This window comes from Uloborus diversus, chromosome 7 (assembly GCF_026930045.1).
Source record: "Uloborus diversus isolate 005 chromosome 7, Udiv.v.3.1, whole genome shotgun sequence".
Lineage (NCBI taxonomy): Eukaryota > Metazoa > Arthropoda > Arachnida > Araneae > Uloboridae > Uloborus > Uloborus diversus.
In genome coordinates this window covers 106,115,017-106,131,790 of record NC_072737.1, presented here as the reverse complement: position 1 = coordinate 106,131,790, position 16,774 = coordinate 106,115,017, and the positions used below count along the sequence as shown (strand labels likewise).

Here is a 16,774-nt window from a genome sequence, read left to right as displayed (position 1 = left end):
CAGCTAGGCTGGTCCTAGTCAATTAATTAGTCCCCAATGAAGATCAATGGCCCTCTTAAAGCTATCCACTCCCTTGCTCATTACCGCCTCTTCCGGTAAGCTATTCCAAGTGCCCACGACCCTGCTAAAGTAGTAGTTTTTCCTGATTTCCAAGTTAGCCTGAGATTTAAATAGCTTAAAACAATGACCCCTTGTCCTGCTTTCCCCGCAAAAATTTAATCCATTTACATCTTTCATTTTGATAAATTTAAATAACTGAATCATGTCCCCTCTGACTCTCCTTTGCTCCAGGCTATACATGTTAAGCCTATTAAGTCTGGTATCATAATCTAAATCTGAGAGTCCCCTTACTAATTTAGTTACCCTTCTTTGAACCCTTTCCAATACAAAAATATCTTTCTTCAGATAAGGCGACCAAAACTGAACAGCATACTCCAAATGAGGTCTTACTAAACTCCTATATAAAGGCAGAAGAACTTTCTTAGATTTGTTTGAAATAGACCTATTGATGAACCCAAGCATTTTGTTGGCTTTGTTACTAGCAATACTGCACTGTTGACTAAACTTGAAGTCTTGATTTATAAAGACACCCAGATCCATAACATTTTCTGCCTGATTTATGACTGAACCCTGTAAACGATATCTCATACGCTTATTTCCATGACCTAAGTGTAGCACTTGACATTTCCCTACATTAACTGCCATACCCCATTTATCTGCCCACTTAGTAATATGATCTAAATCCTCTTGCAGCTGTTTTACTTGTTCTTCATTTTCGACAATCCCCATAACTTTTACATCGTCAGCAAAACAATTCATGCTTCCAGAAATATTTTCATTGATGTCATTCATAAATATAATAAACAAAAGAGGCCCTAAAACTGATCCCTGAGGAACCCCACTTAAAACATCACTCCAATTAGAATGATTTCCTCTCACAACTACTCTTTGCTTCCTACCAGTAAGCCAATTTCTAACCCAAAGTAAAATTTTTCCTCCTATTCCAATGTCAGCTAACTTGCTGAGAAGAGCAACATGCGGTACCTTGTCAAAAGCTTTTTGAAAATCAATATAAACAACATCCACACATTTTTTGTTATCTAAAGCTGAGGTAACCTTGTCGTAGAAATGCAATAAATTAGTAGTACAGGATTTACCTTTCCTGAAACCATACTGCAAACTAGTCAACATACTATTAGTCTCTAAGAACATCATGATCTTAATTTTGATCAAAGTTTCGAAAATCTTACAAATCACCGAAGTCAAACTTACAGGTCTATAATTCCCAGCAATACCTTTAGACCCCTTCTTGAAGAGTGGCGTTATGTTAGCCAGCTTCCAGTCCTCTGGCACCGTCCCCGAGTTATAAGAAGCATTGAAAATATTCAAAATAACATCCACTAATTCCTCTGCACATTCAACTAAAATTTTTGGATAAATATTATCTGGTCCCGGAGCTTTAGTTGCTTTAATCTTTTTCAAATGAAATAAAACCTCCTCCCTGGAAAATACAAAATCCTCAAGCTGTATAATAGCTTGTGTCTTGTTAGTGTCAACTGTTGAGATACAGTTATCGTTAAACACACTGGAAAAAAAGTTATTTAGAACATTTGCAATATCCCTATCGTTTTGGAATAAATTTCCATGCTCATCAACCAAAGGCCCAATTTGACTGTTTCGAGCTTTCCCAGAATTAGCGTAAGCAAAAAACCTCTTAGGGTTCCCATCAATGTCATCTGCCAGCCTTTGCTCCAATTCCCTTTTCTGAATCCGTACCAAATACTTAAAATTTCGCCTTGCCTTACCATACTGGAGCCTCTCCGCACTCTGACCAGTTTCTTTAAACTTACGAAAAGTGGCTTGCTTATAATTAAGAGCTTCTTTAGTCTCCCTGGAGAACCACATGGGCCAAATTTTGGTACTAACACCTTTTCTCCTAAATGGAACATAGTCCCCAACGGTTTTAGCAAGTTTATCCTTAAATTCCGTCCACTGCTGATCTACGTCGTTATTTTCCAACCCTGACGAAAAAACCTCTTTCAAGCTCTGCCTAAGTGCAACAAAATTGGTATTTCTGAAATTGGGCACAAACCTAAAATTATCATCTTTGCACACTTCAAATTTAACCCGGAACCTAATGCTGTTATGATCACTATCTCCAATATGCTCCCCTACACTCAACCCCTGAACAAAACTACCTATGTCACAAAAAACTAGATCCAAAATGGCCTCCTCTCGAGTTCCCTGAGTTACAACTTGATCTAAGAAACAGTCACCAATTACTTTTAAAAATTCCTCTTCTTTGCCATTACCAGGATAAAAATTATTCCAATCAATACCCGGAAAATTGAAATCCCCCATTATGATAACGGATCCCTTACTAGACATGTCACTAATAATACGGTACATCTGTTCATCTTGTCCCTGGTTTGAATTAGGTGGCCTATAAATGTTTCCAAAGCGTAGCTTTATGCCCTTACTGCTCATCAACTCCAGCCAAACCATATCAATATCAGTAGGCTTATCATTTATGACCAATTCATTGCAAATAAAATTGTCTCTAACATAAAATAAAACCCCACCACCTCTTTTACCTACTCTATCCTGTCTGAATAAATTATACCCAGCAATATGTAATAACTCTGCATCAGATTCGGTAGCCCATGTCTCTGTAATTCCGATAACATCCAACTTCTCATCCATAACTATGCTTTTCAATTCATCCATCTTGTTCCTAATACTGCGAGCATTGGTATAGAAAACTTTAAGCATGCCTAAGTTGCTTTTATTTAACACCCTGAAATTTCCTAAATTACAATTGTTAACATTACTACTCTTGTTTGTCACTTTATTTCCATTTCTAGCAATACCCAAAAACATTTCATTCTCTCGATACCTGGTGCTTGAACCATGCCCCCCATTCCAACTTAGTTTTTTGACTCCGCAGCACTTAAAATTAATCCACTAACCATTTTGACCCCAGTAGAGCTCAGATGCAGGCCATCCCTAGCAATCCAATCCCGTTTACAGTGACTCCATACATCAATGAACCTGATACTGCGCTTTTCGCAAATTGACTTCAGTAGCAAGTTCATACACCTCGCACGTTGATTTAGCCAGCTCCTATGCACTCCATACCTGGGAAGCAAACCAACCACTTGGACATTCGTCGAAAAGCTGGTTGCTTTATCCAACAGGGATTCCCATTCCCTAGAAAACTCCTCATTTTTACTGTGGCCTACATCATTTGTTCCCACCCACAAAGTAACCATGTCCTCCTTATTCAATACTCCCTTCTTTTCAGCAACCATATTAATGTCTTTTACCCGAGCCCCTGGTAAACAACACCTAGCCACCTTACGCTTTACTCTCCCAACTGTGTTACCCACCTCCCTTACCATAGAGTCCCCCAAAATTACACCCTTAGTTTCCCAATCTAACTCCTCATTTGAAACTTCCCCCTGAATCTCTGGAACATTTATACCCTCTACAACTGGCTTACACCCTAATGCTAACTGGGCCTCCAAAACTAAATAATGATGAGACCTTTCAAGTACTCTTTATGAGGAAAAATGAAAAAGGAAACTTTATCTTTCCACAAACAACAGATAGTTCTGTGATTGATAAAACAGACATTATTGCCAAGTTGCCCCCACCAAATATGGTTGGTGGAACTAGTCGAGCACAGAAATTTTTCATTTGATGCTGATTCATTAAAGTATAATGTTAGATAAAATAGATGTTCCCAATGTTCAATAAACCTTACATAAATAAATGACATGCTGTCTTTGTCATTTTTCATAATATTTTTGAAAACTATGTATATGCATTTTAACTTCCAAAAATGTCCCATCCCTCCCTTACATGAGGGAGGGATGGGACATTTTTACTGCTATTGTAATTGTCTTCAGAAATGACCATTTTAATAATTACCATGAAATTTATATTTTTTAAATATATTAAAATGTTTCAATTTGTTATTCTGAAACTTTCAGTGTTATATCAGTAGAAAATAATTTATAAGAAATATTTTTGTGAGGACTGTCCCATCCATCCCTAATCTCCCCTACCTACATTCGCAGTTCTAATGTTAAGAGCCTAATGTCTACTACTGCCGAAAATAGTTACACTGAGGGGGAGGAGCGGTCTCACAGATTGCTTCTAAAGAATGCAATGAAATGTAAACCAGACGCACTTGCCTGAAGATACTTTTCTCCGCACACACCCCACCTCTTAGCCGTATTGCCTAAAGATACTGATGAGCAAGGGGGGTGTTTTAAGTCACAAAACAAACAGCTATTGGGAAAAACCATTCAATCCAACTGAAAATGAAATAGGGGTGATCGGATGAACTTTTGAGCGGTCTGTGAGACTGCACCTCCCCTCTTAAGGGATAAGAAGTATTATTAAATTACATTTCGAGCATCAGGTAAGATACAGAATAAACCTTTTTAAAACTCTTGTCGAACTTACTTAAGGTCATGAGCTAGTTCCGCGCATCTTGGAGAACAAACTTGTAAAAAATGATAAATGTCCTGAGGCGTCAAAAATTTAACAATTTCTGCTAAAATTTCATTTGGCAGAAGATCAAAGTAAAGATCACAACAAACATCATCTGGTTTAGAATTGGAACTACTTCGTAGAGAACGGGAGGATTTGAAAATTTTTTTTGGAGGCATGGCATTAATGTCAACGACAATACGCTTCTAAACTCCAGACCACAAAGCACTGAACACAAGTTTTGAATATCTTATAAGCAACATTTTATAAACTTTTGACGAGAACTATGCTCAAATTGCATCTTGCAGAGGAAATAGCGAGAAAACTAAACGAGAGAGGCATCATGCAAAATAAGAACGAGATCACTACAAACAAAACACCAGCGAAAATGATTGAAAACGGAACCCCATAATTTACAAAACCTGTTCTTACATTACAGCACATTCAGCGTAAACGTCATGCACGAAAAAACGGTGAGAAGTACCGGCTATAAGTTCTTCCGCTCCAAAAACCATGAACCTCACTCATGGCTTTGAGGGCAAAGGTCAGTTGAAAATGCAAATTTTAAAACTTTTTTTGCCTTGTTTGGGCCCGGATATCTGCTACAGCCGTGAGTAATCCTCGAAAATAAGTATATGATTAACTACTAACCACAGAATAGTACTAAGAAAAACATAAAATAGCTTTCGTTTCTCTTGGCTTTAGTAGTTAAACGGTATCAAAGTCGATATTTTTTTTTAAATGTCCAAGTTTAGGGGTCAATAACTTTGTTCTTGACGGGTCAACTTTGGGACACATCTGTAGTTATAGTCCGAGTGGTGTAGTTTAAGGTTCAGGTTAGAAACCCATGGCAACTAATCAACTTTTTTAATTACGCGGTCTCAAGGTTAATAAATTCGAAACAAAACAAAAAAAAAAAAAAAAAACAGTTTTAGCTCATGAAATGCATGAGTCAATTACTTTGAGTTAGAGCTGTAATTATGCTCCACGTGGTGTAGTTTTAGACTCATGTCAGAAAACCATAGGATCTAATCACATGGCCAGATTAACATCTATTTAAGCCCCTAAGGCCAAATTTAGAGATTGCGCCTCACCTCACATATTCAAACTCTATTGAAATCGCACCCCCCCCCCTCCCGGCCCAAATGAGTTTCCTCCGGGAATTTTCAGAAATTGAAGTGTTGGAAATGTAATTTCCGGCCATCTAAGTCGATTTAATGAGAAGTAATGGTATTTCGAACTTGATGCCCCGAGTTTTTAAACTGAAGTTAGTATAAAAACGAAATTTTAGACGGTCTGTTATGATGCGAAAGTGGGGCGTTAGAAATCTTTCCCCTGGAAAAAAAATCGAAATAAAAACTTAATGTGCATTTGTACTAGCTTTAATGCATATGATAGTGTTAGGTGACGGGTTGAGTTCGGGGACTTTCCAGGTAGTCTATGGTAAAAATTTTGTGCAAAATAGGTGATATGATTGCCAGAGGCGCCCCGTTGGGGGGTCACGGGAGGTCACTGTTATATCCAAACTTTCAATATCCGACAGTTCAGAAAATTCGGAGACAACATAATAGTATTTTTGTTTGTAAGGATGTCTAATTTCAGATTTCTCTTTTCGTTAGATATAAGTACGTGCATGCTCGTATTTTGTCATTGGCAAGATTTGAAGTTTCATTCGGTAAATTTACTATTCCCCCCCCCCTCCAAAAATAATTATTCTGGTGCCTCTGATGATTGGCAGTCATAAATAAACACGAATTAATAAATTAGTTATATAAAACATATTCTGACGCAATTTGAAGAATCAAAATAGTTTCAGTATAACAAGTTTTATAACTGAACAGTTTCTAGGTCGGGATTTTTACTTATTTTCCTGCGTGTGACTTACCTGTAATAAGTTTTACTTTTAGGGGCGAACTAACCCGCGCCCGGAGCATCGGCCAGGGGGCCAGTGCGCCCTCGACCCTGTGCGCCAGTTTTTTTTTTGCCCTCAAACCTGTGAAACTCTGGGAGTTTTTTCTTGTTTTTTTTTCTTTATTTTGGTGCCCTCAATCCTGTGCGACTTCGTTTTTTTTTTTCTTCCCTTGAACCTGTGCGCCTTTTAGGGTCAAGTTTGGCGCCCTCTTGGAGGACTCCATACGCCACTGGTCGGTCAAAGCTATATATTTTTAAGAAATTGTTGTTCAAATCAAAGATGTTGAAATTTATATGCTTTGACCAGAAAAGGACCTCGACTCAAACACCCCCTTGCCCCTCCAATTGCTGTTTTTATGACTATCGCGCTGGTTGTAATCTTTTCTAGATACACTTTGCTTCTCCGTATACTAACCCGTCGCTTTTGTTTTCCCAGCAAGCTGTTTATTTTTTTCCCTCTGCGACGTGCGCTCTTTTCTTCTTGCGCCCTTAGGCCAGGGCCTAGGTTGGCCTACTGGGTAATCCGGGCGTCTTCTAATCATGTTACTTAATTAAACGGTCTCAAAAATGATGATTTCAGTATAAAAGAGCGCTTTTTCAAAGGTTTATATACGTGCTACTCAACATATCTTATGAGTTCAAACTCTCATAAATACTAGAACGAATCAATAGTCTAATGTACTTTAAGCTCCCAAAATTTCATGCTTCCAGTGTAATAAAATTTTTTGTAACCTTGGTCACAACATGGCAATTTTTCTCACAAATCTGATCCGCCATTTTGGAGCACTATAATTTTGGAGATCCTAGATCCTCAGGATTCGGCTCTCGGAAGCTGAAAATTAGCATCAGGTTAGTTTCAAAGACGCCTCTATAAAATTTCATCCCATTCGGGGATGGTCGAGCGGGGACAGTTTGAAAAATCATGTCAGTTGACTTGGAATTTTACTTTTGAGCCCTATTTAATAAATTTGTTCATTTATAAAAGTTTGTTACTAAGTGGTGTATATGCAAATTCTACTGTAACTATGGACTCAATCTCTTACCCAATTGCAATCCTCTTCCTAAAATATAGCATTGATTTATGGTCATTATAAAGTCAAAAATAACAAAAGACGCATGTAAATTGTCACAATGTTATATCAGGATGATTCCACGTCAAGTGACTTAAATTTCTCAAACTGCCCCTGCTCGATCATCCCCGAATGGGATGAAATTTTATAGAGGTGTAGAGATGTCTTTGAAACTAACCTACGCAAATTTTCAGCTTTCGAGATCCGAATCTAGAGTATCTAGGATCTCCAAAATATACTGCTTTAAAATGGCGAATCAGCTTTGCGAGGAGAATTGACATGTTGTGATCAAGGTTACAGAAAATTTTATAACACTGTAAGCATGAATTTAAGGCGCTTTTTGTACATTTGGCTGTTGATTCGTTCTGGTATTTATGTGAGTTTGAGTTCATAAGATTTTGAGTAGCATGCATATTAACTCGTGGAAAAACGCTCTTTTATACTGAAATCATCATTTTAAAAACCGTTTAATTAAGTAAGAAGATAATATCTCATGGTTTTCTGACATGAGTCTAAAACTACACCATAGAGTATAATTACAGCTCTTGCTCAAAGTTACTAACTCAGGAGTTTTAGAGTAATTGACCTAAAACTGTGATTCTTTTTGTTTCAAATTATCAACTTTGAGATCGCGTAATTAAAAAAGTTGATTAGTTGCCATGGGTTTCTAACCTGGACCTTAAACTACAACACTCAGACTATAACTACAGCTGTGTCCCAAAGTTGTTGACCCGTCGCGAACAAAGTTATTAACCTCTAAACTTGACCGTTTTTTAAAAAAAATCATCGACTTTGAGACCGTGAACTACTAAAGCCAAGAGAAACGAAAGCTATTTCATATTTTTTCTTAGTACTATATACTGTGGTGAGTAGTTAATCATATACTTATTTCCGAGGGTTACGGCTTTGCCAGAATTTCCGGGGCCTGAACAAGGCATATATATACATACATATATATATATATATATATATATATATATATATATATATATATATATATATATATATATATATATATATATATATATATATATATATATATATATATAATATAATATAATATAATAAAAGTGAAAAAATTGAAAAGACCACACCAAAAGCCCATAGATGCGCAACGCAGCAAAACTAAAAAGCCAAGTAAATATAAAATAAGCAAGCCAAATTCCAAACACTTAACAAATTATATAAAAATAATGATGATAAAAAGAAAAATTGCAAATAGCTATTAAATAGGAAAAGATAAAGTATGAATCTAGAGCTCATCAGCCGTGGAGGATTCATTAAATATGGTCAAAAGACGAAAATTTTTTAACTATGAACTAAAAGAGAATGTTTAAGCTTCTGTACATGCAAAATAGAGTAACATTGGGCAAATGCGCCACATGCTAAACTATAAACAATAAACAAGAGCTCAAACCTGAAACAAAAAGCAGGGAGTTTCGCCTCGACTAATTAGGAAAACAAGTTCCGATAATTAGCCATCCACGGGACAGTACCTGCCAATAACAAAATTATCTTGCCTTGAGATCCATTTATAAAAAAACTATTCCATTGTTCAACATGACAGAATTCTTTCCAGCTGTCAACGTAAAAGTAAAACAACAAATCCATATCCAAAGAGATCACTCCAGAAACATGCCAGTCGTCCGTTTCCCACGTGCAAAATTCATCCACCCCGGTGATCCATAAAAAATGGTTTGTCATGATTGTATTATACATTTACACAGTTAAACAGTCTCAAAAGAAGAGAAATGCTCATCGAAGGCTATACTTAAGCAAATGTTTTCAACCAGATTTTTAGGGAAGTTATTATTAAAAAGTATATTTTTGAGTACTGAATTTTCTTGATTAAATGCGGAAATGGTATTGCAAATTCTTTTTATTCTGATCAGAGCATTTTTTAACATAGGAACTGCGCGACACCAATGTCGCCTAGTGAAAAAAATCTGTCGCCTAGAAGATGCGAAATCAAACCACTGGGCGACACTGGAAAATCTATAATTGGTACACTCATTTTTGTAAACAGATTTCAAATCTTTGTAAAAATCTTAGGAAGACCCTTGCCTTCTTAAAAAAAAAAAATAAATAAACCGTCGACTCGTACATGACGAAAGCCTTCTTTTTCTACCCTTGGGGGACCGGCCCACCACGCACTCGGCGCCAGATTAAGCAATCGATTAGCACCCCACCTCATTAGTTCTTTCATTGATGATAGCCGATAACCATTTCACGTCTATCTGTGTACAGGGTACAGGACCCTGCAGGGACACTACTTGTTGGGACGGGACGGCAATAAAAGCAGTTTGCGGAACGAAAACAGCTGTTTTTCATTCAAAGATGCAAAGAGAGAGAGGTATTTTTTCGAAAGAAAAGCCGAAGGCTGAAGGGTCGGGGTTGTTTCCTGGAATTCTTTTCAGTAATTTTTGCTTTAGGGTAACTGAGGATTATACCACACCTACCACTTCCTTTTTTATGGCTTTTCGAATAAAAGGGATTCGCGCGTTGAAACTTGTAGGCACTGGCAATCTATTTATTTTTTCTCCAGTTTCGAGGCAACAGGACTGAAGAATGATGGAGTCATTTGTAACACGTTTTAGCTGTAATTAAAAATCCTTTTGAAGTTATAATGAAATTGAAACTCATTTTGATGATTCAAACAATGGATTTTTAAGGGTAAGTTTGGTTCGTAAGAAAATTTACTTATTTCAAAAACTTTTACTTTAATTATCCATTACCGCTTTTCATTTGTAAAAATGTTTTTGAGACATTTGTTATTTATACTATCATTTCCAGGGCCCGGATTTACATTTTAGTTAAAACCTATTGCTTATCACGAAAAGTTGCGTGAGTTGTCGTTCCTAAAAAAATGAAAATACTTGAAAAAAAAATCAATTTCATTTTCAAATGCTTGAAATTTTACAAAAATGTGGCTACAAGCCTTGAATTTTAAAATTTCTATGAAATTGGAGTTGATAAGGAGGAGTGCCAAAATATGTTAAATTCAGTGTGTGCTTCAATGGAATGCCGGACATCACATAAGGTCCAGATCCAAAACGTCCATGGACATAACGTCCAGTTCCAAAACATCCGAGGGACAGCACGTCCGACGGACATAACGTCCAGCGGACATAACGTCCAGCGGACATAACGTCCAACGGACACAATGTCCGACGGACAGTAGGTCCAAAGACAGAACTTTCACATTTTTGGACCCAGCTAGGACATAACCTCCAGTTTTAGAAGTTTATTTCTTGAACTTCTCAATTAATTACATGATTTGCCACTGAACAATAGGTTTCATGGAAATTATACTCTTAGCAGTGGCGCACACAGAAATTTTGCAAGGGGAGGGTCCATAGTTAAAAGTCCCATTTTCATATCATATCCCAATATGCCGTCAAACATATTGACTTGATTTTATTGATTTTTGAGAAGAAAAACAGTAAAAAATAAATTATTGAATAAATAATTAGCACTAATTAATAAAAAATATTAATAACAGGTACTTAAATTACCAGAAAGCAAACGAATTTATGCAATGTATATACTTTTATCATTGTTCATAAATGAAAACAGATGCCCAAATTCAAGTATAAGAAGCATCAGATCTGAAGAACAAGAAAAATCTCTTTTTAACCTGTAATTACAAAACTAAAAACATTATTATTACTCTGTTTTCATTTACAGTCACCCATAGTCTGCCTCTATAGGTTTACAAAACATCGTAGAATAAAATTTAGTTTTCTAGTTCATTTTTCGATTTTATTAATAACTTCATCAGTGTGTGATGGTGACATTGCTTGAATTCAGCAGTACAAGAACGCATTAAACGCACATTATACATAGTACTATTTAAGTATGTTTTTAGCCTTCTCAAAGTCGAGAAACATCTCTCGCTTGTGCAATTCATTACAAGAAATGTACACATTTTCTAAAACATCTTTTAACAAGAGGATTTTTTTCCCTATTATGAGAACTGAAATTCTTGTTTTCTTTGTTTGGAAATATTTTGTGTATAAAGTACATCGAATCATAATCAGTTGAAATAAGAAAAATGCAAGAGCTATGGGAGGGGTCCGGACCCCCTGGACCCCTCCCTTGTGTGCGCCACTGACTCTTAGCATCGTTCATTATTCCATCGAACTCTATTCCCTTGTGTGTGTGTGTGTGCGCGCGCGAGGGGGGGGGGGGTTGCTACTAACATTGGATTAAAGTATATTCATAAAAAGAAGTATGCTTCAATTTTATTTCTTACTAAGCGTATAAATTATGAATTGTTCAAATGGGCAGTATGTTACTCTCTTGCTACCTATTTTCTAAGTGTGTACCCTATTTCTTTTAAAGCACTTTGTAGATGGGTTTCAGAGGTGATTAAAAACTAACTGCATCGAAAGTCCATGAGAGCAAGTAACAATGCATCATACTTTCTTCTCCCTCGCTCTATCTCTCTGTCGACTGCCTCATTGATGTGTCGACCCCTAAAAAAATGTTACTGTGTACTATCTCAACTTGCAAAGTACATAATTTAAAAAAAGTTTTGTTTGTCTATTTTTCCCCGAATATTTTCGATTCCAATCTTCCTTTATATGGCTTCAAACTGCAGAATTTTACTAGATTTTTTTTTTTCAAAATTCCCTCTGGGTGAACCCCCGGTACCCCTAAATTGGGATCCCTGCATCATTCTCTTAATGCTATTCCCCTTCTTAAGGGAAATCCAAAAAGGCAGGCAAATACACATCGAAAAAACACACAAAACAAAAAAAAAAAAAAAAAGAAAGAAAGGAAGAAAGAAAAGAGCATAACTTTATGTGTCTCAGGGGAAAAAACAAATATAGAGCAAAAAAAAAAAAAAAATCATTAATAATTTGCTTTTTTAAAAAATATAGCAGTCTTTGTATTTGCGTATGTTCTATTGTAGCACCTAAACTATTTATCCGACTTTCATGAATAAGTGTCAATTGATCCGTTATTATGGCTCAAGTAACGTACGCTATCAATCGACTTCAACAATAGGAGGAGTTGATTTCACCTTGCAAAACTCGATTTTAAATGATTTTTTTTAGCGCGGGTTTTAAATAAATTTATTAATAACCCGACTAAGTGAACAAAGGGTAAGAAACAAGTTTGGTGTTGATTACTATTATAGTCTTATTAAGTTAAATCAATCTTTTATTGTTTAAATTTTCTATCAGCTTCATGTAATAGCAATAAATTAAGTTTACCTTTTAAGTTTTAAGTTAATGATATTCTTGTATATCAAACTAAAATGCTTACCGTAAATTACTCACGCTATTATTTTTTGTCCATCTTAGATTAAAACGGAAAATATTTAAATAAAATAAAAGAATAAAAAACTGAAAACCGACTACGGCAAAAAAAAAAAAAATTATTTGAATTTTGACATCTTGAATTCAAATTATGTTTTTCGCAATCACGAGTGTGTGTATGTGTGTGTGTTTGTGTGTGGGGGTATGTGTTTGTGTGTACGGGTTTTGTGTATGTGGGCATATGTGTTTGTGTCTGTGTGCTGGCATAAGTGTGTGGGTAGTTGTGTGTATGAATGTGTGTGTGTGGGAGGGGGTATGTGTATGTGTGTGTAGGCATATGTGTTTGTGTCTGTGTGCAGGCATGAATGTGTGGGTAGTTGTGTGTATGTGTGTGTATGTTTTTTGTGTGTGTATGTGTGGGTGTCTGTATGTATGCGTGTGTGTATGTTTGTGTATGTGTGTGTAGGTGTGTGTGTAGATGTGTATGTATGCGCGTGTGTGTAGGACATGGATGCAACCTGGAGACGGCTTTCGCTATAGGAGCAGCATCGTGAGGAGCCCGTCGACGGTGATGGTGCGGAGGGTGGCGGGGGGGGGGGGGGGGAAATCAAAGGAACGTCAAAAACAGTCAATAAGCAATCGTGATTGCTCAAAAAAAAAAAAAAAAAACTAAAAGATAAGAAACAAGGTAAGTGCTGTTTAATACCATCGTCCTATTGAGTAAAACCAGTAATTTGATAGGTTAGATATTCCTGTTTATTTAGTTCTATTGAAATCCTCTGCCACTTTCGCATTAATAACGTAATTCAATTCAAATACCGTAGTCGTGCGGTATAGTAGAACTGTAGTTGAGAACGCACGACAACGGCATTTGAATTGAATTATAATGTTATTAATGCGAAAGTGGCAGAGGATTTCAATAGAACTAAATAAACAGGAGTATCTAACCTATCAAATTACTGGTTTTACTCAATAGGACGATGATATTAAACAGCACCTACCTTGTTTCTTATCTTTTAGGTTTTTTTTTTTTTTTTGCCGTAGTCGGGTTTCAGTTTTTTCATCTTTTATTTTTTAGAGCTACAATTTCCGAGGGAGTGCTCCAAACCTCTTCTCCCCTACCATTATCAAAGACAAGTAGAATGCATTTTTAAGAATGCAAATTAGAAAAATTTCTTGTGGCGGGCCCTTGAATCACTCCTCCACGTCATATCACAAAAAGAGCGTATTGAACTCCGTTTTTAGCACTACAATTGCAGAAAAAAATCCGCCTGACAACCCCGAACCACCCTCTTCTGAACATTATTGGACATAATGTTTGCGTTTTGAACGTTTCAATTTCAAAAAACGGGCGTGGGGAGGGAGTCGCACCGGAGCGCATCATATTACGAAAGTCAGTTAGAATTACAAATAAAGAAAATTTTCCTTTGATATGGGCACTCAAATCTCCCCTCACTCTAACATCATCAAAAAGATCGTCTAAAACTGCATTCTCCGAGCTAGAAGTTCGAAAAATAGACAGGTGAGTGACACCGAACCTCTTCAATCCTAACATTACCAAAGATCGTCTAAAATGCGTTTTCAAGACTAAAAATTTCGAAAAATTTCCGAGGGAGAAACCCTCGGACCCCCCTTTACTTCGGAGTTAATATTATTCTTAAGGTTTGGTTCATATCGGCTTCCTTTTAAATCAGAAGATCTATACAGCCGCCACAGAACAAACAGTACTTACAGAAATACCACTTTGAGGCGACGATTATGCATACATTTGTTGAGAAAAAGGCTGTAACCTTCTCAATAATTTTTACTCTTATGATGAACTTGTGTCGCCTAGTAAAAATTCCTTAAAAAATGCTCTGATTCTGATAGCTTGCGAAACAATGATGCCAATAAAAACCTTTTTACTTAAGCAGGAGGAAAAATCTTGCAAGCTGTTAACTGTGAAATTAAATTTGCGCCTTTTATCATAGATTGTAGTGTAACAATTTGAATCAATTTGTATGTTAATATCCAGGAAATTGAAGTTATTTTGATTAAAACTGGTCTTTTTATCGTTAATGAACAATGATAAATAGTTTTGCTAAGTTCAAAAAAATTCGGAAAATTTATACACAATAGGTCATTGATGTACCTGCAACAAAGAGGTGCAGAAGAAGGATTGTCAATTAAATATTTTCTCTCATAATATAAAAGAAAAAGGTTGGCTAATGTAGAGCTAAAATTAGCTCCCATTGCAATGCCATTAATTTGTAAAAAACATGAATTACCATTTTTGAAAAAATTATTCAAAATACAAAATTTAAAAAGACTAAGAAAAAACAATTCATTAAAATCAAGGGAATCCTTGACCAAATTAAAAAGTTCTGAAACAGAGGAAAAAAGTTCAATGAGTGGGATATTGGTGAAGAGGTTTTCAAAATCAAATGTTTCCAAATAATTTATATTAAGCATATTCAGTAAATTGATCACTTCTACACTATTATTAACAATCCAAAACCAATTAGGTTTGAGCTCTTGTTTATTGTTTATAGTTTAGTATGTGGTGCATTTGCCCAATGTTACTCTATTTTGCATGTACAGAAGCTTAAACATTCTCTTTTAGTTCATAGTATCAAGTATTATCTTTATTTAAAAGAATTGGATTGGTTCATACTCATTGCTTTTGAAGCAAAGCAATCATATATTTAGCTCTTTTTTCTCACGACCCCAAACTTTAACCTCCACTTGAGGGCCAACTAGTCAAATTAGAGAGGAGAGAAGCTTCACTTTTTCTTATCACCATACTAGTAAAGTATCCTGAAAATTCGGGAAAATTGAAGATGTCAACTATCAGGCCCCCATTCACTTTGTCCAACTTTAAAAAAAATGACTCTTAAACATCTCAAGCACCATCACTTCGAAAAGCATGTTGCTTGCGCATGAAAAGCACCGCTAGCGCAAAATATTAAGGTAGCTTGCTAATTCTTTTTTTTCCCCGGTCTTTTTATTTTATTTCATTCAGAAAGTGAGAGCCATGGATCCGAAAGCGCCCCATTTCCATTTCTTCTTCAAAACTCCGAATTTCTAATTATTTTGACTGTTAAAACACGCGCGAAATCTTTCTGTGGGGGGGGGGGGGGACATCGCTCAGCTGGCAATAGCTAAGACAAAAGTGATAGAAAAATTCGTTTTTCAGCTATTCTTTGAGACTTTCTCTTTTGGGACATCGTGTCCGAATATTACCCCCGCACGGTCCGATGACACCAGGAACAGCAGAGGTGCCCATCTAGGAAGGGGGAGGGGCGTCATGGCGCAGACTACGCGATTGAAATTTTTAGGAGGGGTGCTTTCAGGGGTATTTTCTCCCAGGGGGGGGGCTCTTTCTTTTGGGGGGTCACCACGATTTATTTGGGGGTGTGCGCCCTTGCCCTAAAGGTGATTGGCAACCCTGCACTGCGGAACAAACAGCCCCCATGTAACAACCAGCAGGTCTGTCTTTTGGGTGATCGGGGGGGGGGCAGTTGAGACCCCTGAATATCAGAAACATAATGAAATTATATACTTTCGCACACATTTTGATATCTTATTCCTATAAAATGCATTAAGAACGCACCCTTTGCCTTCCGCCTCCCTGTAAAATTTCGAAATGACGGGCCTGATAGCTACGTTATTAAATCAGAGAAATAAAACTATAACAGTTGTTATAGAGATGAAAATATATCTCATTATTCAGTGTACCTAAGAAAGGTGTTTGGGCTATAACCCCCTCCCATTTTCGTTTTTAGAGGATTTTATGTAGTAATAACACTTTCCAAAATCTTAAAACAAAAAATCATGATTTTTCTCCCCCACCCCCCGTTTTTTTTTTCTTTTTTAAATAGGGAAACTAAAGAGACGACCTAATTTTTGGTGTTTTTTTTAATATCCTCTTTTTTTGTAGAATAGTTAAAACGAAATAAAAATATACATAAATAATTTGCCAAATTGGACGTTTTTATGGCTAAAAATAACAGCATAATTCTAAGAAGAAATGGAAAGAAAAAAAAA

The 16,774-nt window shown here is 36.3% G+C and overlaps 1 protein-coding gene across 2 annotated transcripts in view; it reads right to left on the bottom strand.

Annotated features, from left to right (window-relative positions):
• The window catches only part of LOC129225842 (uncharacterized), a 93,079-nt gene extending 88,159 nt beyond the window's left edge, over window positions 1–4,920 (bottom strand). For both annotated transcript variants that reach the window (XM_054860361.1, XM_054860363.1), the window contains exon 1: window positions 4,474–4,920. In XM_054860361.1, coding sequence (XP_054716336.1) covers window positions 4,474–4,679 — 206 coding nt within the window. In that variant the 5' untranslated portion in view covers window positions 4,680–4,920. The remainder of the gene's footprint in view (window positions 1–4,473) is intronic.
• Between the last annotated feature and the right edge of the window lie 11,854 nt (window positions 4,921–16,774).